At 35.6% G+C, this 25,658-nt stretch overlaps 1 protein-coding gene across 3 annotated transcripts in view; it reads right to left on the bottom strand.

The window, feature by feature from the left end:
- The window catches only part of LRRK2 (leucine rich repeat kinase 2), a 131,215-nt gene that overhangs the window by 10,053 nt on the left and 95,504 nt on the right, over positions 1-25,658 (bottom strand). For all 3 annotated transcript variants that reach the window (XR_010021331.1, XM_063074909.1, XM_063074910.1), the window contains exons 40-45: positions 20,678-20,868; positions 15,678-15,838; positions 7,445-7,615; positions 6,125-6,225; positions 3,169-3,363; positions 1,590-1,783 (exon numbers count right to left, since the gene is read on the bottom strand). Coding sequence is in view for 2 of the 3 variants with exons in the window: in XM_063074909.1 (XP_062930979.1) it covers positions 1,590-1,783; positions 3,169-3,363; positions 6,125-6,225; positions 7,445-7,615; positions 15,678-15,838; positions 20,678-20,868 (1,013 nt within the window). In the remaining variant the exon portion in view is untranslated. The remainder of the gene's footprint in view (positions 1-1,589; positions 1,784-3,168; positions 3,364-6,124; positions 6,226-7,444; positions 7,616-15,677; positions 15,839-20,677; positions 20,869-25,658) is intronic.

Below are 25,658 nucleotides of genomic sequence, written 5' to 3' on the forward strand. Positions count from 1 at the left end.
GAGGTTTTGGTAATGGGCCACAATAATCAACCACATTGTATATTGACAAAATAAAATTAAATTAAAATTTAAAAAAGAAAGAAAACTTGCAATTATAAATACTTTCTCTGCCCCTTTAAAATGTAAATCATTTCCCAGCTTCTTTCCAGTTGTACAACTCAGGAATGTCTTTCTCAAGGACCTGGGAGCCACCCCTTTGAAATATAATCATCAAAAAGATAGTACCCCTGCCTCCCAGTCTCTGTGGGAGGGCAGGAGCTTGACTTCAGTAAGGGACAATTAGCAAACACAGATGGCCTAATCACACTGAGAAACCCCTCCCCCGACTCTCTTCCCCACAACTGTTTGGGAGATCTCTCCCCTATTAAGATAGCTTTGAATAAAGTCTTCCTTGACTGTTTAACTCCATCCAGTGAAATTTTTCTTTGACAATATCCAAATAATTTGAACTCCAAAACTGCCACTGGAGTTTATATTTCAGCTACCAAAAATGCAGGTTTCACACTTTTCTGATACTTTTTTCCAATGTGGACTTAAACCTGAAAAGTATATGGGGTATAATCTTAATGGCTCCTGGAAATCATCCTATCTCAAATATCATAGCAACCAACCTATGATTTCCACCTGAAATTCTACCATTTAGATAAATTTCTTTGGGATAAGATCTCTGCAACCGATAAGGATTAAGTCATTTTCATATATTAACAATTTATTAATTTATTGAATTATTTTCCAATTTGGTAGTTAAATAGCTGATATGGTTAAACCTGGCACATACTAATATAGATATATATTATATATATATAATATATATGTATATATGTATTCAAAGAAAGAATGAATGAGAATTCACCTTTGAAGAGGCCCCACAAAGATACACTGACATGAGGAGAAGAAGTAAATAGATAGAGACACAGCTGAGGTAATAACAGGAGTAGGGTTGGTGGGCCTGAAGAAAAGGTTGACTTATTTTATAACTGCCTCGGCTAGATCTGTATACAGAAAAATAACAAATACCTTTGTGGTCTCCCACGATTCCCTTTAATATATGCAAACAAATGAAAACAGGTTTAAAATGAGCCATCTTTGCTAATGCAATAACAATTTTGCACACAGCTAAGTCATCTAAAAGGTATGTAATTTTTTCCCCAATGGTCAAATTCACTACTGTACTGCTATGGCATGAATGTCACCCAATGCTCACATTATAGTTTAATCCACCTATGGTATTTGAAAGGTAGGGCCTTTAAGAACTGCTTGGATCATGTGGGCGATGGCCCCATTATAATCATTCATAGACTAATGGGTTAATTGTTTCATGGGTTACCAGGGAGTAGACTTGTGGCTCTATAAGGAGGGCGAATGAGCATGTGGACATGCTCTCACCCAGTCCCTGGTATGAGATGCCCTGCATTGGCACGGGACTCTGCAGAGAGTTCCCACCAAGAAAAGGGCCCTCACCAGATGTGTTCCCTGGACCTTGGGGTTCTCAGCCTCCAAAACTGTAAGAAATAAATTTCATTTTCTTATAAATTATCCAGTTTCAGGTATACTATTATCAACGACAAAAAGTTGACTAATACATGTACCTTTGCTTGGAAAAGGAATTGCAATACAGACAAGTAACAGAATCGGTCATCTTTTCAAGGGTATGTCTCTTTTTCCCATCTTCAGTATTGATGACCAGGAGAGCACCAGACTGTGTCCCAGACACGATCCAGCTTTCCTTTTCAACAGGAAGATGCACCAAGGCTAAGCACAATATTCTACTATCAATAACTTCCTGTTAAAAAAAAATACACTCTAAATAACTTGATTCTAACTTAAGTTACCAGAATGTGTATAGAATAAAAATAGTCTGTTATTAACATACTTCGCTCTTTTTACTTTCTTAAAACAATGCCAAATTTATTTAATTTTCAACAATAAATGAGTTAAGCACAAACACTTTTTGACTATGTATAATGCACGTGAAACTAAAATTAGAATTTGGAAATTCTTTCTTAATATCAATTTTCATTTATCAAAACCATAAGAGAGGATCATTCAACGCTAAAGCACAACATTTATTGAAGGCAACAATCAAAGGGTTAGGTTATTTTTTAAGTCTAGAAATTTATCTCATGTTTGCTAATTATAATTTATTGGTTCATCTTGTAGGAGCATTGCCCAGATGTCCTCTATCTGTCAGGTGCACCTATTCCCCAACTGCTCTGAGTGGTGGCTACTAAGAGCTTGGAGCTGCACTCTGCACCACAGCTGGGGTGCCCGGCTGCAGTATCGAATACAGAATGCTCTCAGCTGATGGGAGCTGGCTTGCCCAGGAGTGCATTGGAGATTGCCCCACTCCCACCTTTCAGCAGATTGCAGCCAAAGACTGACTGACATGAGAATGAAAGATTGGTCCCCTCGCCTGGTGGTAGAAAAATTCTGTAGTACTGTTCACACTCCAGAGCTCCCTGTGGATAAAGGCTGAGACCAGACTTCCTCAGAAACCACATTTTAGCTAAGTGTCTTCCTTTGCTTTTTATGGCTTCCTTTACTTCCTGCCAAGCTTCTCCATCCTTAAATCAGTCTTAGGAGATCACCTGTGTCAGGCTCTGTTTCTGGGGACCCTGACCTAACACATGTGTACACTGTACTTTTAAAACTGTGGTTACTAGAAGTGGGAAAGGGGAGGGGGAAGGGGGGTTGTGAGAGGTTAACAGATACAAAATTAAGACTAGATAGAAAACATAAGCTCTATTGGTATACGGTTTACCCAGTAATCTATAATAAACAATTATAGATTTACTGCACGTTAGCAAATGACTAGAAGAGAGATCAAACGTTCACAGATCAAAGAAATGGTCACGTTTTGCAAGATAAATATACTGATTACCCTGATTAGATCATCACATTGTGTAGATGTACTGAAATATACCTCTATATTCTATAAATATGTATGATCAATATGTTTCAAAAAATTAATCAAAAAAATAACAAAACAAAACACAGACTAATATTGTATGAATACTCTTGTTCTAACAGAAAGCCAATTTAATAACATTCCTGCCTTGGCTCTTATTTAATTTCTCCCTAAGTAACTTTTTAACTGGTATATGCTTTAAATAACCCACAAAGTAAGTGTTCTAAAAGATCTCTAATTTAAAGAATACTCGGACTTACCTCAGAAGTGTGTGCTTCAGTATTTAAGTCAAGAAATGAGAGCTGTCCTTTGTCAGGATGTCCACAGCCCAGCCAAATGCTTGCACTCTTGCTGTTAGGATTTGTAGCAACCATGCATTCAACAGTAACGTTTTTAGGTATTAAAATGTGTCTCATCAGACAGATTAAGTCAGCTGAATTCAAAATGTCAAAGACCTGAGAAAGTTGAAATATAACAAAACATTCATCAAGTTAACACATTCTTGAAAGATCAAGTATAGAACCAAATATCATAGCTCCATCAAGCAAAACATGTAAATTAAATTGTGACCCACCCAGATCATCAAGATTAATAATCCAAACTACAGATAAAAATCACATTCAAAACCTAATACATATTTTTAAACTGTGCATGATATATACTTTTGTATATGTGGGGGGTTTTTTATCTTAAAAAGAAAAGAAAATCTGAAAAGTATCAACTGAACAGAATAATAGCAGAGTCAGGAGTTATTTTTCACTCAGTTCTTTACTGCAGAGCTACACCAACTCGGAGAAAAACATTTGGGCGAACAATGGAGTAGAGTTTCTACCAGATGAAGGGAATGGAAATTTCAATCTTTGCTAACAAAATTTAGAAATCTTCTCTAGATCCTGTTTTTATGTGTTTCCTTCAAACAACAGAGAACTGGATAGACAACGTGAAGGCTTGGTAAGAAAACAGAACCAGGACTTGCCTGCCACTCCTAAAACCCTGAGAAAGCTCCTTATTCCTTCCATGGCTCCCTCATCTAATAAAGGTGATGCATTTACCCATCTTGCCTAGTATATACTGTATTTTAAAGATAAAATAAATATGTCTAAGCTTTTTAATGCTGTCATAAACTTTAAAAACTCAAGTCTGTTATGTATTCTATAAAATACAGGCAAAGTATAATAGAAAAATGGAAGGGGGAAAAAGTAAAACAATGTTATCAAAAATTTCACTGTAGTAAGATAAAAAATTAAACATAAAAAGTCCATGTGACTAGCACCGGTGGTAACCTAAATTGAAAAACAAGTTAGCCAAGTAGCCAGGATAATCATATCCTGTTTAACAAAGTCAGTATAAATTGAAAAACAAGTTAGCCAAGTAGCCAGGATAATCATATCCTGTTTAACAAAGTCAGTATAGTTGTACTTAGCTATTTTTGTTTAGGGAATTTAAAGTTCAACAAAATTTTTCAATAAATTATGATACAAAATCAGGAACTTACAACATAAAGACAGCCCTTGTTTTGATCACCGGAAATTTGTATTGGTTTAAAACACAGCAAGAGTTCTGTTTTAAATAATATGGTGGAAGAGGTTACTTGGGCAAAACTTCCAGCTAAAAACAACTTTAAATGCTCAACAAATTTTTTTTAAAAAGAACAACAATGTATTAAAAGCATTGAAGATCTGACAATATCATAAGGAATAATCAGGCCAAAATTGTAGTGAGAGAAACCAGAAAGAACAGTTGAACCCCAAAGCCAGATTTTACCCTGAAGGCATTTGTCTACAAAGACAAAATTGATGTGGTTTGGATGCTGTGTGAGACTGCAGAAGAGAAGTTAAAGTCTAGGGCCTGCCCAAGGTACAGAGTCTTAATAAAGGTCCTGTACCCATAAAACTGTGACCCCAAAGGACTACATTCAGCATAAACAAGAACCAGAAATAAAGCTGTCCACTTTCTCACCTTCACTAGTCTACAAGGAAAGTTGCTTTGGGATTGTGTAGAGAAAGGGGAGAGGGGCAAAAGGATCCTGAGAAATTGCTATTCGCAAGCTTTCTTTCAAGAGAATTTGCAGAACAGATTCAAATCAGCTGGGCAGTTTTAAAAAGATCTCAAGCTAGGAATGGAGTTTAAAGCAATTTGCAGCAAGAAAATCCAGCAGAACATATGCAAGACCTGTAACGTAGAATTACAAAACTGTATTGAAAGACAATTGAGGAGTAAAATGGAGAAATAACCCACATTCAAGAATAGGAAGACTTAATACCCTGGGATATCACCCTCCCCAAATTGTCTACAGAGTCAATGCAAATCCAATCCAAAGAACAATATGGCTTTTCATAGATTTAACAAAGTGATTTTAAATTTTATATAAAAGAAAGAGTAGCCAAAACACCCCCGGATGAGAAGAATAAACGGGGAGAGGGGACTATTATAAAGCTGCAGGAATAAAAACAGGCTAATATTGGAGAAAGAGCAGAGATAAGCTGACCAATGGAAGAGACTGTGTGTGTGGTTATGTGTGTGTGTCTTTGATAAATTACAAAATGGGCACAGGAGATCAATGGGGAAAAAGGCAAGAAACTAGTTAATAAATAAAGCTGGAAAAACGGAAACTAGATCCAGATAAAAATGTCAATTTCAGATGGATTAAGAACTTAATGTCAAAAGCAAAACTTGGAAATTTTTGAAAAATCCACAGGTAAATATTTTTGTGACACTGGGGGCAAGAAGACGATTTCTTTAACAGGACCCCAAAAGTAATAAACACTAAAAGAAAGGTTGTTAAATTTATTTACATAAAAAATTAAGAAATTCTGTTCATTAAAGGGTGCCCTACAGAAAATAAAAACTCAGAAAAGAAATTTGCAACCCATATAACCAACAAAGGATTAGTATACTATACATAAAGAACGTCATTTTTCTTATTTGATTTGTAGGCAAATAACCCAATAAAAAATGGGAAAAAATAATAAAAAGGCATTTCACAGAAGAGGGAATGTACACATATGATGCAGTCAGGAAGAGGCATACGGGGGCTTCTGTGACATTAGCAATGTTGTCTTGTGGTGCCTTGGATGGTGGGGATTATAGGAGTTTTACTTTATAATTGTTTTCAACTCCGTGTTTGTGTTTGTTTATATGTTTGTTCATATATATGCACACACACATATATGATGTTCTGTACAAAATATTAACAAATTTTGACTATAAGAATACCTGCGCAGAAGTAGGCCTTTCTTGAGGATTTTCTTTCAAACACTTTTTAATTAACTTCTCAACCATGGGCCATGGGGTACAACCATATTCTTTAACTGGATCTAAAACATTAAAAAACATATCATGCCAGGACACTACACAAATCAGAACACGTATTTATTTCCTCTTAATGTATATGAGAAGTCCAGACATTGCAAAGGAGAACAATAATCTCCACAATCCTATATTTATTAGGAATTACTTGTGAATTTACTTACCACCAATTTAAAGCTAATTTTGTTAGCTTGATCCCCACTAGAGACATCAAAAAAGATGTCTTAATTTTTTATGGTATAAAAAGAGAACCAAATACCAATTGAATAAAATAATAGATTTTCATAGTATATCGGCATTTCAAAAAAACTTTGAAAACACTTTTGCTCATATAATAATTAAGCTTCTATGGAGATACTTTTTATTTTAATACTTAAAGTAGGCAAGCATTTAATCCTCATATCTCCACAGGAGGTTTGTGCACATTTGTTTTGTAAGAGGTTTGCCATTCTTCTGTTTGTTGCAGAATAGAGACCTGGATAATTTCACTGGAAATCTAATTGGTAAAATAAGGGAGATGACCTAAATTGTATCTACGGTTTATTCAAACAATAATAAAATTTCCTTTTGCCAGGAACTTTAAAGATTCCTCCAGAAGGAGATAAAACTATATTTCCTATATCTGGCACATAGTATACACTCAAAAATATTTTGTAAATAAAAGGTAAAGCAGAAAATATGAGAAACAGATAAATACATTTAAAAGGGTATTTTGTAGTGGAAACTAAAGTAATGGTTAAGGAACAAATGACAATGTCCTAGGATTCCTTGAAAGCATGAGACCATTTAAAATTAGGTTTAATCTCATTAAATTTTCATTTACCAATTCCTATTAATATTTACTAGTAAAAATTATTACTATAAATAATTCAAACTTCCACTCCAGTATATAAATTATTTTACTGCAAGAAAATGAAAACACTCTAAGGTAATGGGCACACAGTAACTCTTTATGAGGCCTTAAAGTCACCAAATCTGGGGTTCTAACAGCAATTCCCTTTTCTGAGTATTCTAAATATAATACCAAATACACCAATATTAATTTGAAATTTTTTTCAAAGCCTAAAACTGCTACCTTTTTCATGTGACTATTATTAATATGTCAGTATTTAAGAATACTCATGCACTAAACAAAAAATTATCAGCTGTAAAATGAATTAAGTATACAACTATATAAAGGTGCTGACATTAAGAAAAACTCTTTATTGTAGATAAAACAGAACTTACCAGGTAATTTTCCTTGTATTGCTAATTCATCAAACTCATTTGGAAACTTCAAACCCTCTACTATTCTTCCTCCAGTTGTCAAAATGTCATAGAGTAGTAAACCAAATGAATAAACATCAGCCTGTTGGTTATAAATAACATTTCCTCTGGCAACTTCAGGTGCACGAAACCCTGAAAGTAAGCAGATATAATAATAAACATGCCCAACACCAGGGCTCATGCATCCACAGAGATATACTCTTAGGCTACATGCCAAAGAAGAGAGTCAGATAGGTTAGATCTAAACCAGTCCATCCATGTCTTCTGTAATACGTGACACCTTGATCAAGTCAATTAATAGCGCTATTCCAGGTTATTTCACCCAAGCTCCATCTCAAAGGACAATCAGATCCTTCAATCTTTACTTTAAGATTTTATAATCCTATTATGAGATCTTCAATCTTCAATAAGATTACCTTGAGCGATAAATGCTGGCGAGGCTGCGGAGAAAAAGGAACTCTCATACATTGTTGGTGGGACTGCAAAATGGTGCAGCCTCTATGGAAAATGGTATGGAGGTTCCTTAAACAATTGCAAATAGATCTACCATACGACCCAGCCATCCCACTGTTGGGAATATACCCAGAGGAATGGAAATCATCAAGTCGAAGGTATACCTGTTCCCCAATGTTCATCGCAGCACTCTTTACAATAGCCAAGAGTTGGAACCAGCCCAAATGCCCATCATCAGATGAGTGGATATGGAAAATGTGGTACATCTACACAATGGAATACTACTCAGCTATAAAAACGAATGAAATACTGCCATTTGCAACAACATGGATGGACCTTGAGAGAATTATATTAAGTGAAACAAGTCAGGCACAGAAAGAGAAATACCACATGTTCTCACTTATTGGAGGGAGCTAAAAATTAATATATAAATTCACACACACACATACACACACACACACACAAACCGGGGGGGGGGGGGGAAGAAGATATAACAACCACAATTATTTGAAGTTGATACAACAAGCAAACAGAAAGGACATTGTTGGGGGGGAGGGGGGAGGGAGAAGGGAGGGAGGTTTTGGTGATGGGGAGCAATAATCAGCTACAATGTATATCGACAAAATAAAATTAAAAAAAAAATAAATAAATAAATAAATAAAAATAAAAAAAAAATGTTAATAAGAATACAGCACAAAAAAAAAAAAAAAAAAAGATTACCTTGAGGGATAATAAGGATAAATATTCAATAATAAATTGCTAAGTAGTGTTTTATAAATAAAGAAATGAAGCCTAATAGGAAAAAATACCTATATCATTCTTCTCATTCCTAGTAATAACTATTCCCATTCCCAGGGCAGTGTTTTAAAAAGAGGAGAGGTGTAGAGAGAGGAGATATCAAGGCTTCACTCCAAGTCACTTTAACCTAATGAAAAGTTCCAGTGCCTTCACTGTCTCCAGAACTTGTAACTCTGCTTCTGCCCAGTGGAAAAATTAAAATAAAAACCAAAACTAAAACAAATAGAAGCCCTCTCTCTCAGGTTCATGCCTTAAATTCTACTAAATTAAAGGGAAATAAGCCTTTCATTCCACAAGAGAGATAAGTCCCTTTTAAATTCTTCAGAAAAAAAGAGTAATTTCAACATTATTGATAATAGTAAAAAATATAATCTAAAGAAATCGAACCATAAAAGGAAAATGGTTAAACAATGTATCCTATGCAGTAACTTAAAAATCATCTTTTAAAATGACACGCTATAATGTAAATGAAAAGAAAATGTAGGATATGATTCTGTACAGACTCTGTCATAAAAAGAAATGAAATGCTGCCATTCACAGCAACATGGGTGAACCTAGAGAAAAATATATTAAGTGAAATAAGCCAGGCACAGAAAGAGCAATACCGCATGTCCTCTCATAAGGGGGTGCTAAAAACAAATAAGTAGACAAAAAAAAAACAAAGAAAGACACAACAATCACAGTAACTCACTGAACTTTCAAAAAGAGAGAACAGAACTGAGGCCACCAGGAGTTGGAAAGGGGGAGGAGTAGGGGAGGTTAGTGAAAAATCGGTCAAGGGCCACGAAAAATGATTCCATTGTGTAATAACAAATATAGTAATTATCCTGATTTGAGGGTCACTTATTGCACACAGGTGCTGATGTTCAACACTCTACTCCACAGAAATGTACAATCATGTTTCAACTAAAAATAATTTTTCCAAAAATGTTAATTACATATAAAAACAATTCTGTATGGACAGAAAGTTATCAAACATGTGAAAAAATCAACTGAATTAATTTTATTAGCTGTGATAATGGTATTCTAAGAAAATACACATCAATATGTTTAGGGATGACATAGCATGACATCTGTGACTTTATTTCAAAGATTTATATTAACATACAAAGGGAGCAAGAGAAAGAAGAACAAGTAGGGCACAAAGTTAATAATCACTGAATCTATGTGAAGGGTATATGTGTATATATTGTGCTATTATTTCAACTTCTCTGTAGGCTTAAATATTTTTAGAATAAAAGGTTGAGGGAGATGTGCATAATTAAAGACTAGAAAGAAACACATCCAATTGTAATAATGATTATTTCCATGCTGAAATCACAAAAAAAAATTATTTTCTTTTTTATACTTCTATATTTTCTACAAAGAATATATGTGATTGTAATAGTAACTTAAACACACAATCAGGAAAATACAACAAAGTAAGAATTCATAGCCTTCAAGAAATAAATGAATTCAAAAGCGGTTCCATTTGACTCAGAGCCTACGCACAGAAGATCGAGCTCCGCAGTCCTTCACCGGGCTGGGAGAACGTGCCGAGTCAAAAGAACAGAGATAGAAAATCTGCACGTGATAGCTCCTGCTGTTCCGATTGTTAATATTCTACTTTCCTCTCTCTTCTGCTCTCTATCTATCTAATATATTGTATATAAAGTAATATACTAATATAAATATTAATCATATTTTTGATAATGCATTACACAAAATAATATACCAATATATTAATATATAATATTATATTAATATTTGGCATATATCAAGTTACACATATCATATTTCAGCCTTTAATATATTATCCATTTCCTTAGAATAAGGACATTTTCCTACATAACCATTATATCATTCTTACACCCTAAGGTAAAGAATTGTGTAAGTAATTAAGATTCTAAAACATATCCCTAATAAAGTGTACCTGTGACATAATGTAAACGCATCACAATAGTTCCTAATTCGTCCACTACAGCATTTTACAGACACCTTCTTGAAAATTTTATTTGATATGCACAAGAATCTTCTGTGGTAGGCCGATGAGGACTTTCCATTTTACAAATGATATCATCTTTTCAGAAATATTATGTGTTTTCCTAAGGCCACACAGGTAATGAATGGTAAAGTCAAGTACTTAAAAATAATGAGCTACTCTCACATTAACTAGTTCATTAACAATCTTTATGCTTACCTCTTGGTATTTAAAAGGGACTTTGGAGACATTTAAATCTTTTCCAATTATTTATTATTCATTCAACACATTTACTGGGTATCTTTTATATCCATGTACTATTCAGAAACTATTAAAATGGTCAGCATATTTTTTTCCTTGACACATACACTGTTAGAATTTGGAATTGTAGGATCTTAGAGCAGAATAAGACGTGAGGGGTCGCTTAGTCTAATATCTAAATTCTCATCCAATCCACATATCCTTTTACAATAATTTTTATTCCCCCTATTCATCAATCCATAAATCTCAGAGCTGCACAGAAGTTTGGAATTTTTTTCCTAATGAGTCAGAGGACAGTAAGAAAGATAATTGTGAAGACACGGAAAGGAATATTTACTTTAATATGGAAATGATTTTAATCTTCTTCCTTTCAAAATAAATCTCTTCACTGACATGATCCTAAGCATGGTAATATAACATTATTTATATATTCAGTAAATACTCAATTATAATATAATACTCTTCTAAATGCTTCTTTAAACTCATCCAATGATTTTCTAGTGTTCTTGATTGTACTACCAATTACTTGATGAACACCACATAGCTATTAAGTGGTACAGCCAGCTTGGTACTTGGTAAATGTTCAATAAATTATTGCCAAATGCATGAATAAATGAATAAAAAATCAGCATCATTTTCCCCTGAAGGATTGTCATAACAATTATAACGCTAAAATAATTGCAAAAATATGATGCATTGTCTAAAAACTATTTTCGGAAACAATTTTTCAAAGATGCCTGCATTTTAACAAATGCAATGAGTAAACAAAGAAAAGATTTATAAATCAAGAACATATCAGAAACATATATTTTATTTTGTTTTTACTTTCAGAGAAGTATAAGGAGAGCATGTTTCATGATCTTTATTAGATGATAGTGTATAACCAGAGAGTAACATTTTATTTGCAAAGACTATTGAACTTACATGGATGTTGACAGAGTTGAAGCCATCAGTCAGCATTTATCTCAGTCAACAGTGCAGGTGTCATAGGACCCAGAATTATAATATAAATTACAAATATAAAACCCAACAGCTTATGATATAAACCTAGATGCTCCTCAACCTACAATGGGGCTATGTCCCAATAAATCCATCCTAAGTTGAGAATATCATGTCAGAAATGCATTTAGTACACCTAACCTACAGAACACCATAGCCTAGCCTAGCCTATTTTAAATGTGCTCAAAACACTTACGTTAGCCTACAGGGCAAAATCATCTAAAACAAAGCCTATTTTTAATCATGTTCTGAATATCTTATATAATTTGTTAAATAATGTACTGAAAGTGAAAAACAGAATGGTTGCACGGGTACTCAGAGCACTTTTTCTATTAAATGTGTATCACTTTTGCACCATCTTAAATTTGAAAAATTGTTAAGTATAACCAGTGTAATTAGGGACTGTCTGTAAATCTGTTTGACTGAATTAAAGTTAAAACTCTCCAAGTTACTTAAAGTTGAAATTATCCATCCCATATTTACCTTCCAATAAATAAAAAGGCAGACAGGTGGGCCTTTTTAATAACTGAATGGTTTCTGCCTTTACAGCCCCAGCTGTGATGGTGCTGGGCTCGGGGTTCTGCTCTAAGCTGCTTGGATTTGCACTTGTATTGCTCTGCAGACATTTTTTAACATTCCCTAAGCTTTAGTTCTTACATATATGCTAGAAATAGTAATAGGACCTATGTAAGAAAGTCGTAAGGATTAAACGAGATAATCAACTCCTGCAGAGGGCTAAGCACAAGCCAGTTCATGTTCTAGAAAGGTGTGCTCCTATTACTGTCCTCTCTAAGACAATAGCAAGTAACCCGCACTCACATGCACACACTGGGTGAATGCAACACAGTAAGGATTAGTGTAAAAATGACAAAAAAAAAAAAAAAAAAGTTTAACAAACACATGGTATTTTGTTTCTCAAGAACTTTCCATGTTAAAAGACACACCATTAAATGCAAGATTCATTGAAAGAAAAAGACAAGGAGAGGACTGAAATCATATGAGACAGAACTATTTTCTTCCCAAACAGAATTGCTTTGGGGAAGGAAGAGTCTGGCAACCATAGTAATGGTGGTGATCATGTTACCCAAAATTTGAGGAAGAGTTCAAGGCTGAGATAATTAGAAGTGCACTAGCAATATTAAGAACAGTAATGATGAAGAGAAGATCTGAAATATAAAAAGAAAAAAACCGCAATGTGTTAAGCAGCCTGAGGGAAGAGTGGGCAGAAGAGAACAGATCAGGCCCTGGATTTTTCTGTGACTATCTTTCTCCATATTTATGTTACCACAAGTCAATATTGGAGATTAAAAGGAATCAGGAATGAGTATCTAACTTCATATGAAGAATCATATGGATATTGAATTTTAGACAAGTTTTTTTCCCCAAATCAGAAAGTCAGTTACTTAAAATGAATTTGAGTCACATTGAACTGAGCTGGCCACCAGCTGTCCCACACCACTGAGGGACGCAGCAGAGCTCAAGTCCAAGAGCACAGTCAGTAGGGACCAGAGAGATCCACTGTCCCAGTATATGGACAAGGCTCCTGCAGTAGGATTTCAACCCCATGAAGAGAGAGACTAGATTGGGGAATGCAGGAAGAAGGAACTACAAGTCCCAGCTGAGTGGCCCATCTAACCTTAGTGTCACAAGAAAATAATGAGCAGATCTTCCAAGAGAAGGTCACTGCACTGTGCCCACTTTTTCTAGGTGGGAGTATATGAGGCCTGTGGCCTCCATCCTCTGAGACTGTTTTCTCACACCTGTAGTTGACACCGTTTGCTATTCATGGCTCTGTTGTTTTGTTTTAGTTTTTAAATAACTAAAATTGAATATTTAAACCTCTTCAGGTACATGTTGAAGTTGCATGTGGTCTAGGAGAAAGTCTATAGAATTTAAAGCCAAATAGCACTGGATTCAGTGCTTAGACTGAGTGCTCATTTGGTCATTTACTGAGGGACATTCTGCAACTTACATAATCTCACTGAATGCAGTTTTCTCTTTTTACAAATGAGAAAATAACAGCTAAATTTCAGCCCTGGCATGAGAGTAAGAGACCAAAGTCTCTGATGTACCAGGCACTGAGCCTGGCACACAGCAGGTGCTCAAGAAATGTTCTGTATTTTTATTATTATTGAACAGCCCAGAGACACTCTCAGCCAGAATATATACTTTGAAATGTTTTTGAGAACACACACTTTACTTCCAAAATATACCTATACAAAATAAAGGAGAGGATATGTATTTGGAGCACAAGTAGAACTAGACATTGAATCTGGGGCCACTTGCTTATCTAGCTACATAAATTGGAGAAGGTGGGAAACAAACTACAACTTTTTGCTTAGTGAGACAGTGTATTTTCTTCTGTCTTAGGAATGAAGTTTTAATTGAGCTGCAGTCATCAAGACGACGTAAATCCACCTGTAACTTTATTTACAAATAACTACCTAATGATAGAGCTGTCCTCCTAGCAACAGATGTCAGCCCCTCAATTTTCTGTTCGTTACCCAAGCTGAAATCTGAAAGAAAAGATGTCTGCAAAGATCACTGTGTCTGTTTCTTAATAATCAGAATTGAGATGCTGATGAATCTGAGAGTAGAAGCAGCGGAGTGGGGGCTGAGAAAGGGAGGAAGGATTCCATGGGGTAAACAGTGATGTGGGAAGAACATGGCTTTATGTAAAACCATGAAAATACAAAAGTGTAGGACAACACAGGAAATAGATTTTCACAGGTAGCTAAGTTAGTTAATGGTAGTATTAATAGGATTATTAGGACAGGGATGGCAAAAAGCATTGGGGATGACCTTAGAAAGAAACATTATAATAGATGTAATGGTATCCAGAGAGGGCGTACAAGATGCTATACAAAGCCAAATAGAGAAACTGCATTATTTTAAGTATTGAAGTATTAACTTATAAATCATGAAAAAGTAAAACTGAAGAGTAGCTTCAGTTTAAAGTCTTAAACTCCTGTATCATCCTACAATAAGAAGAAAGCATGCTTCTAATCGAGAACAGTGCAATGAAGATGAACCCCAGTGTCCAAAGCCCTTATGTAAAACTCTTGCAGCCAGAAGTATTTAGAAATTCCACATTTTTATATTTAAGTAAGTTAATAATAATGCATATAACATATAAATCATAACTCTCAGTAGGATGAAAGTCAGCCCCCTGTATTCAGCATGCCTTTATTTCTGCCATGAAACGTATGCATACTCACAATGAGTGTTAAGAAATCAAGACCGTAATAGGCATCAAGACAGTACAGTCAGGTTTTGCCACCAAATCAGTTATTCAAAAAACCTTCGGGTTTTCAGAGTTCTTTGGGTTTCAGAGTTATGAAAAAGTGTTTGTGGATCTGAATTTGGTTTGTCTCAATGTGGGGTGAATATCAATGGTACCTAGATTAAAGCTTTTGCTGTTACTTTTTACCACCTCTAGAGTATTTAAACATTTTTAAAATCTAACTTTTAAAATTGTAAGTTTATATCAAATTCTCTCCTTTTTATTTGTTTTTTGCCCCAGAAAATTCCATCAGTTGAATTTTTTTGTCCTACAAAATACAATGATAAAAATCACTAAGTAATGGTCACAATTATTCACACAATAAATACCTGTTCACAATATGTCAGGCTACAGTTTTCTCTTGACTCTGCTAACTCACATCTGAAGTCACTAGATATCCATTTTGATCAGAGAATTATCAGGCAAAACTCATCCCCTACCTGGTGTGCCCTCTGACGTTTTTATCCCCATTCTACAGCAGTACTGAGCAATTCCGTAGTCAGCAATCTTGGCAATGATGGCAGCGTTGGGATACAGGGTAAAAAGCAGTACATTGTGGGGCTTCAGGTCACGGTATATAATCATGGCTGAGTGGAGGTATCTGCAAGTACATGCACAGGAAGTTTCATTAAATGTGATTATATTATAATAATTTTTGTCATGTTCTTGAATATCTATGTCCCTTATGCAATGCATCAGTTCTGTGCTAACTTTGGCCCTCAAAGTTATGAGATATGGTAGAAGGAAACCAAAACATACAAGTCAAATATTGCAAAGCAAGGTTATATTTTTTAAAAATATATTTTTTTAAGTTCAATCCTGATAATAGAGTGATTTGAACTTTAGGACACAACCATCTCAGGCAAAGTCCCAATTTTTGGAGACTTTTCTTTCATGTACCTTAATTACTTAATGGGAATTCTGATCATATGAATATTTTAACTATTTTTAATTGTAAATATGTTAAATAAGAGTTGATAGGATTTTGTTGTAATTCCCATTTATTGAATAGTTTTGACTTTCTTAAAACCATATAGAAGTTTTTTTCGGCTTTCAAAATTCTCTCTATTCCATTTATCTTTGATAATTATTCTTCTGACCGAAAATGTTTACTACTGTTTTGGAGAATATTTTCTATTTCTTCAACAGTAACAAATCAACATATAAGCCTTTTTCTAGCTATTAATCTCTGACTCTGTTTGAAGATAAAATTAATTGTAAACTCAATTCTGTTATAAATTAACAAAGAACATTTGGACGAGGGCTAAAATGAATAAAACACTGTCTTGGCAAAGATGATGCTGGGTGATGTCAAAGTTCTTCCTTTTAGAGACTGGTCTGTGCAACCATAAGCAACTAGAACTGGACATTTCAGGCCAAGAATAAAAACTAGTTAATATGAAATACAACATAACGTTTTCATCTTAACCAGATCTTGTGCATTCTGGAAACATGGTCAGAGGGCTTAGTATGACCCAACTACTAACATAACTTTACTTAGGCATCTACAAAATTCTGATTTTTCCCTACTCTGTCTTCTCTGCCCCACGGCATCAAAATTACTACAGCCATCCACGTGATCTCCCAGGTACATTATGATCTACCTTGAAAGAACAATTTTTCACTGGACTTAATGGAGGAAAATTTAAATCCTTTGTTTGTTTGCGGCTTTTGGTTTTGGTTCACATTTTATCAACAAATATTTACTCTATTACCTAGTACCAGTCACTGCCATGGGGATTAGGAGCAGAACAGCAGGGATACCCTGAACTTTCCATTTCATGATGGCCTAGAGTGTGTGTATCATTTCATTGCATTAACGAATGCAGCAGAAGATTCTCTCTTCCAGGATGTAGTTAGGACATTTGACATTAAGCCCATTCATTTCAGTATACATATTTTTGGCTGAAAAATAAGATAAATGTACTAATGAAGTTGACCTTAACAATAAATAATGGGCTCAAAAGAAAAATTTACTAAGGGCTTACTGAAAGGCCATTAGCTACTCTTGCCTTGCTGAAGAGAAAAGCTGGGAGATTAAAAATAAAAAAGTTAAAGCCAAGTCATACATCATTGAATAGCATCCAAGTCCTTCATAATGCATGCCTCTTTTAGAATATTTATAGAACACAGACTTTTTAGAATACTTCCCAAGGGCTAAAAAAAAAAAAAAAAAAAAATGTTAAGCTTAATTTGAAACAATGTCAGTGGGAGGGAGAAATTATCTGGGTCAATTATAGAATTTAATTGTTAAAAGTGCAGTTTTAATAGCCTTTAATAGAATAGCAAAATAGCTTTTGAAATAGTAATAAGTACAGATCTTGTCCTATCGAAATAATTCAACCATAATCTATGCATTGTGTGACTGTATTGTCAAATATTTTACTTTAAAATAAACTGGTCTATATTCAGTTAAACAGCCATTCTTTAATCGTGACTATCATAAGAGCTGCTAAGAAACCCCTTTCTTCATAATTTAAAGTAAACTTTATCTCATCCTGAATAGAATTATTCTAAAAATTCTATAAAATAATAGAATAGAATTATTCTAAAAATGTGTTCATTCATTTAACAAATACATATTAGGCATCTATGAGGCCAGTCATTAGGGGATACAAAGCCATCTTCGTATCTCTGCTCTTGAAGGGGTCATAATCTAGAAGGAGAGACAGATGCCCAAACAAGGTCATAAAATGTGTAAGCACCAAATGCTAGGGAAACACAGAGGGTTAGGGTTAGGGTTAGAGTTACAGAGAGAGACAAGCATAGAAGTAAAGATGTCAAAGTCGACTTCCCCACTAGACTGTAAGTCTTCAACCTCGAGAACAATATCATCTCTATTTTTCTCCCTTCAGGACCTAAGACAAGACAATGTCCCACATGAAGCAGGTGCAAGAAACACACATTAGAGAGGTTAACTCTTCATGGAGCAGCTGAGATTCATAGTAGAGGTAGTATGTGAGCAAATTCTTCAGGAAAATGAGTTCTCTAGGGAGACAACTTTGTCAGAAGAGAGGAATGACAAATGCAAGATAGGGGGACATGAATATAAGCATGGTTAGAATACAGAGTGTGAGCAGTGGAGCTGCAGGAGGCTGGAGAGGTAGGTAAGAAGCACACGTAAAGAGTTTTAATGCATCCCAAGGAGGCTGATAATTGAGAACACTACTACGAAATTTGAAGCATAATTAGATTTTTATTTTAGAGGAAATATTCTGATAATTTCCTGGAGGTTCTGAACCAAGGCAGCAGTAGTGGCATAAAAATAAATGACCTAGTGAACAAATGAATATTTACTTTTGGGGGGAAGGGGACGGTCTGGATGTGACTATAAGTGTCCTCGTATATCAAGTTGGGGTGACAAGAGCAGATTCATAGTGGAAGGAAGGAACAAGGAGAGTAAATTCCATTTTGAAAATATGGAAACACAGAAACTTATGAAAAATGCAGGTGACTATATCTTCATAGGCAGTTGAAAATTATAATAAATGGCTCAAAGAAGCAGATTGAATTAGAGATGTAAGCTAATCATTGAAGGCAGATTGCAGCAGAGAGAATATGCAATGTAAGGAAAGTTCTTGTTTGTCACTCTAAATAGCTCCATTATTTAAGAGACTCCCAAGGAGCATAATATTTTATTGTCTCTTCCTAACTCTGTAGTTATAGGTCTATGCTAAAATATATTTGGGAAAACAAACCTTATACTATGTTTTTAAAATATACTTAGTGCTGGTAGAAGATCAATAGCTACTAAAATCTACCAGCCTCCTGTGGCACAAGATCTAAAGAGCTCTCCTGGCATTATGCTAAGAGCAAATCAGGCAAATTATAGGTAAATATGATGAGATTTAATTTACTTCATCAGAAACTGCTGGATTTGTTATTTAAAGTAAGGTTTCAGAGAACCTTTATAAGTCATTTTAAGTAACCTTTATAAGTTATTTTAGAGATGAGATTTTTCAACAGTGTTGAATAAAAAATAGCAATTCTTCATTTTATAAATGAACATTTTGGGGATTGTATGGAAGAATTAGGGGAAAACTAGGATCTGGAGTTAGTTAAATTAAGGAAAGTAACCAAGAAGGCTTTGAAATGCTTATACAGGAGACTAAGCTGCATGTTACTTAGATTAATTTAACACAAGGTTCCCCCTGGTGTTCAAAAGTAGATATATCAACCCAAATCCAAATCCCTGCACCCTGTTTCATTTAATAGTCTGTATGATACTCAGAAGTTTCTGGGCCCTTTCAGGAAGGGACATCTACTAATTTAACTCACTTGTTAAATTCTCTATAAACTATTAAGAGTTATATCCTCCTGGTTTTCTTCTGTTTGTTTATTTATTAGGGGGGTTATTTGCTTTTCTCACTGTTCATTCCATTTACATTTCTGGATACTGCCCAAAAGACATATTTACAGCATTTCAGAAGAGAAGAAAGAGAAGGAGATGCCATCCACCGCATGGCTACCATGTGCCAGGCACCGTTCTCCTCCCTTCCTCCTCCTTCCCTCTGTCCCCACTGCCACCAGATTTTCTGAGGGTCCACTGTTCTCAGTGCTGGAGAGACAATGATGAAAAGTGAACACGATGAAAGGTCCCTGCTGTCCTGGCATTCAGATTATGATGGCAAAGACAGGCAATAAACACATTTTTTAAATGAAAGCATAAAGAATACCAGGCAGCTGTAAGTGTTAAGAGTGCTCGAGAGACGACCTAGGGTCAGTGGTCAGGGACATCCTCTCTGAGGAGAGACCTGAATGAAATGAGAAGGGAGCCAAAAGCATATCTGGGAGTCAGACCTCCCTGGGCAAAAGAACAGCAGGTAGAAAGCCTCTGGCAGATGTGAGAAACCTCTGGGAGGCAGCACCTGAGCACAGTGACCAGGAATGGGATAGGAGAGGATTAATAACAGGAACAAGACCTGGTCCAGTTTCCATGTTAGAAAAGTTACTCTCAGGGCTGTGTGAACAACGGACTATAGAACAGGACAAAGGAGAAGGCAGGGGAACCAGTTAGGCAAGGAGAGATGACCATGACTTAGACTCAGCTGGTAGTGAGACCAAGTGTGAGAAGCAGTTGCATTAAGATATACTGTGAGCTGAAAAGATTTGCTGAAGGATTAGGTGTGAGATAGGAGAGAAAGAAAGGAATTGGGGAGGACTCCCAGGTGAAACAAGTGGGTGATGGGAGGTGCAAAGTAAGGGTGGGGGGGGGACACCAAGAATTTACTTTGGGATGTCTGCAATTATCACAAAAATCCTCACATTTTGCATGGTTTAGAGACAAAATTTGATCAGGGAGATGGTAGTTTTCACCCAAATTGTTTGCAAAATGCAACTGGGACACAGTGCTACTGGAAATTGCTGTTCTCAGAGTCTGACAGTGAGTTCCAGGTCACACTCTTCATGCACTGACTAGAAAACAATGCAACCTAATTACCTCAAGCCATCAGCCACATGTAGTGCGATCCTGTGCTGTAGGGTTCTGGTGAGGCTGGCTGTGTCCTGCTGAAGCAGGCGATCCAAAGAGCCCTTGGCGGCTAACTCCATCACTAACATTCGAGGACGAATCCCAGCCGCCAGCAAAGATATTAAGCTGGGATGGTGGAGGTGGCAAAGCACTACCAGCTCCTGAAAAAGTCCAAGATCACATAAGAATAATACAACATCAGCTCTTACCCAAGCACCTCCTTCTTTAAGGACATCGACACTGATCATGGTTTTCTCTGGGTGACTGGATTACAGCAAACTTTCCATTTCTTCTTTGAGTTTTTTTTTTTTTTTTTATGTTTTCCATATTTTCAGTAAAAAAGAGCTGGGTTTGAAACCATTGTTTGAATTAGGGACAGTACACACATTGTGGTCATAGTAACAGGTCATGTCAATCTTATCTACTAAATTCTAGTTAGCCACAGAATCCTTCTCAGATCCTATAGGTCCTGGGCAGCCACTACTAATCAACTGCAACTGGCATGTGAGAAAAAACCTGCCTATAATCTCTGGTTTAATGACTACAAAAGTTTACTGAAGACAATGCCTAACTCCATAGAAATATATTGTATTGTCCCCTCCTTCTCACCACTCTTAGATTAAAAATCCCATGTACTTCTGTGGCCTCATGGCCTGACCTGATCTGACCCCAGCCCTTCTCCCAGACCCCATCTCCTTTCTCCCTTCTCTTCATTCACCAGCCTTCAGCCAACTGACATTCATCCAATCCCCAGCACATGCCCAGCTCCTTCCAGCCACAGGCCATTGCCTTTGCAAATTGCTAATTTGCTAATCGCTCTGCCTAGAAATCCCTTCGCCCTTCACATGGCTGAAGGCTTCTTCCATTAGATCTTAGCTCAAATATTACCACTTCCTCAGAATGACCTGCCTTGGACCACTCTAAAGCAATCCTCAGCTGCAACAATCTCTCTGCATTCCAAGAAGTCAAAGATATCATTTCAGCTTGAACAGAGGTCACAATTTTGATATGATCATTCCTCTAGACCACATCATGTGAGACTTTACATGTAGTCTCTTTTAGGAGACTGTCCTGTTTGAATTCCATATGCACTTTATTCTGTATATCCCACTTCACTCCAAAACTGTAATTTAGTTGAAATGTGTCGTTTTTCTAGAAATTTATTCTTCTTCCAGACCACTTCATGGGAGACTACAATCTCCTTTATGGTGGTGTTGTCTTTGAATTCCATACACACTTTATTCTGTACATTCTACTTTATTCTAAAGCTCTTAGTTGAAATTTATAGATTACGTGATGTTAAATCGATTCATGTTTTAAACCGATCCCTGCAGAAGCTTTGCTTCTTAACAACCAGCTTCAAAGACATGGAATATCTGTGCCACTGCATCTATCAGGAAACTGAAGTGTGGAGAACTCTGCAAGCTGCAGAAGAAAGGCTGAATACCGCGGGAGGGGATTCTCCAAGAACAAAGCTTCAGACAGCAATCATATTTGCTTAGTAGATAAAAATCTTCTTTTTTTCCCATGTCTTATTAGCTCAGTTGGTTAAAACTGATGAAAACAATTCAAGTTAGCTCTGTTTACTTTCATAGGCACAGACAAAAACCTAATCCAAATTTTCTATCCTGGAAAAGCAACTCACTGATTGCGAAGAAAAAGAAGCAAGAGAGTGTAATAGATCTGCCCCAATTCATGACCACTAGTAGAATAATCCTTAAAATGCAGCACTGAACACCAAAGTTTTTCTTTTTTATTTCCTTTTTTAAAGAGAAAGCACATTCTACACACTCTTCCATTTCTTCTACCATTTCCTTGATTTACGCAGCCACCTATACACTAGTCAGTCCTGTATACATTTTGGGTATTCTGATTTCCATCAGGGTTCCCCAAGCACATTCCATAAAATTTGAAACATATATTGAAGACTAACGACCATGGCTGAAAAATTAATTTACATAACAAATCACCTATAGATTGAAAGAGATTGTTCCAGGATTTGTTTCACAAACTTCTGTATACAGAATGTTTTAACTTATTCCAAGTATTAGAGTATGAGTAATTTTGATACTAGTAACCAAAATTCTGCTGGGATATTATTCAGAGTAACTAAAATAGTATAACTCTGCATTAAAAAAAAATTACATAAACTAGTTAGATTCAGTCATAAGGAATTATATTAATAAATCAAAGAAAAAAGTGAGGATTAATAGATTTTAAAATATGGTTGACTACTAGTATAGGATGGCAGAATTAGCGTTGGATTTTACTTCCCCTCTCACCTTGTCCCTCTCCCTCATTCCTTCCATCAATAAAGACTCAGAAAAAAAGGGGAATAAATCCCCACCAGCACCCAAAACAGGAGAGGATACTGGAGTTGGTTGTGCATTCCCCTTTCTTTTCTCCTAAGAGTACCTTGATTTTTGCTGAGGTATTCAACCCTCACCCACGTAGCCCATGGAATTCAGGGCAAACTGACCCCAACTTCAGCTTCAGAGAAAAGTAATTCCTATTCAAAGTAAGACCATCCTCATTGCCATAGCAATTGCTTCAGTAACACAGGCCTAAGCCAATCAGCACAAAGCATTGCCGTGACCATAGCGCTTGCTGACAAAAGGACAGGTGACTCAACTGAGGCCAAGAGAAGTCCTTTATTTAATGAGCTACTGTGTAGGTCTTTTGGTTATGTGAAATACAAGACTTTAAAAGAGGCAACCTCTTTTCTTCTGTACTTGTAATACGTAATTGTGATCCTTGGAACCAGTTCACCACAATGAGAAAAGCCATCCTGAGAGAATAAAACCAACACACAGAGGTTAAAGGAATTATAGAGAAAATGCACCAGAACCGCTGGATTAAACCAACCCTACAGTAAGCACCCCCTGTGATTTTCTTTTTAAGACGAAAAGTGGAGATAATTTATCTGATGAAGTTCACAGCAGAAAGTGTTCAGACTAGGAAGAGATGCAGAACAGAGCCTGAAGTATCTAGAACTCTCCAGCAGATTAAGAAGAGAAAAATAATGCAGCACCATGCAGGAAAGAAATAATCTCAAGTTCAGAACCTCCAGAGAAAAGACTTCATTACTTTGGCAGTTATTAAGGTTTCAGCAAGCCTGGGTGATCTCTGCCCATGTAACCTGAAGAGTATCCACAAACAGTGCTCACTCATTGAGAGCCCATGGTCCATCTACCCTCTTGTTCAGGGCATGGCAACATGAGAAAACAAACCTACACGAATGCAGAGAATATCCATTCCAGTTACATTTAGTAATCAGTATAGTCCTTCTTTAATCATTAATACAGTCCTTAATTCATAGATATGAAGAGTCATCCAAAAATAACCAATTTGGAAAACCAGCAACATAATAGAGAGAGATCAAGATGAACTCATAGAACAAATGACCTCAGGGCAAATAGAAATAATGCAAGTAATAGAAAAAATGAAATTCTAAATGATATTAACAGAAATTCTTGAGGATATTTTATCTTAAAAAAATAGCTATAAAGAAGCAACCAGGAGGGAGGGAAAGAATTGGTGACACTCAAAAATATGATTATAAAAGCAAAATTCAGTAGAAAGCTAAGTAATAAACAAGGCAATTCTGAAAAACAAATTAGAGATCTATGAGAGATAGTCAAGCAAGTCACTAGAATTATAGATACAACTTTCTTGAGGGAACTCAAGAGACATGGATGATAGACCCAGAAGGCTCACCATCTAATCTGTATTCCTGGAGGAACAATCAGAAATACAGGGTCATAAGTAAACAGACATAGGCTCCAAAGAAGCCTGGTATAGCTTGACTGGTTTAGCTTACTGCCTTGTGTCTACTATTTATCCTACCATCTAGCCTGGTACATAATAGCTGCTCAATAAAATTCAGCCAGCAATTAACAAATGTCAGGAAGGAAATAATAAATAATACAAAGGTATTTCAAAAAGTTTGTGGAAACATAGAATTAAAAGATAATACAAATCTTTCCATGAACTCTTTGAAGTACCCTTGTAGAAGAGAATAAATAGAAGAGAATTTCCCAACAAACAATGAGGCAAATGGATGAAAATTGACCCACACACAAACATATAGTTGTAAAGTTTTAGAATACCAGGGACAAAAAAAATCCAAGAGATCAATTTATCAGTTTTCAACTAAATTAAAAGTAACGTATACAGGAACAATTATCTGATTGACATCAGAATTCTCTTTAGCAACAGTGGGCACTAAAAATGAAAGAAATTTTCTTCAAATTTTGAAGAAAAATTATTTCAAACCTAGATTTCTAAAAACTAAAGAGTAAAAGCATATTCATCAAGTGCAAAAGCAAAATTAAGATATTTTTAACATGTGAGAATTTAAAGCATTTACCTCCCAAACAACCTTTCTAAAAAAAAATTACTTGAATGTACTCTCCAACAAAAAATAAAGACAATCTAACCAAGAGAAGTCTATGAACTCAAGAAAGATTGGGAATAATCAAGAAGGAATAAGAAAAAGAAATCACAGATTAACCACTGCACAGACAGCCTGGAAATCCATCTCTCCTGTTTAGAGCAGGAAGTCATGGGCAGAATGAGGAATTTCCTCAAGAAGTATATTTTGATATATGAACTGTATGATTAAGAATTTAGAAATCCTTAAAGGCATGATGGAAGGATGTATCTTTTCTCTCAATACATCAAAAGGAAAAAAAAAAGATAATCAAAAAGTCCAGAAAACCCAAAAAACTACATAAAAATTAGGATATAATTGTGACCCAAATTAAAATTTAGTCCCATTTTATCAATTGATGATAAACACATACCAATAGAGAATCCATTTGACTTGACATTTGGAATATTCCTAATGTAGCAGAAAAAAATGGTTACTGAGAGAAGGTTACATGTCTTTGTCTAAGAGTAGAAACACTTTGGTTCTGTAGAAATTAAAAAATCAGTTCTAAGTGGCATT

This window comes from Cynocephalus volans, chromosome 12 (genome assembly GCF_027409185.1).
Source record: "Cynocephalus volans isolate mCynVol1 chromosome 12, mCynVol1.pri, whole genome shotgun sequence".
NCBI lineage: Eukaryota > Metazoa > Chordata > Mammalia > Dermoptera > Cynocephalidae > Cynocephalus > Cynocephalus volans.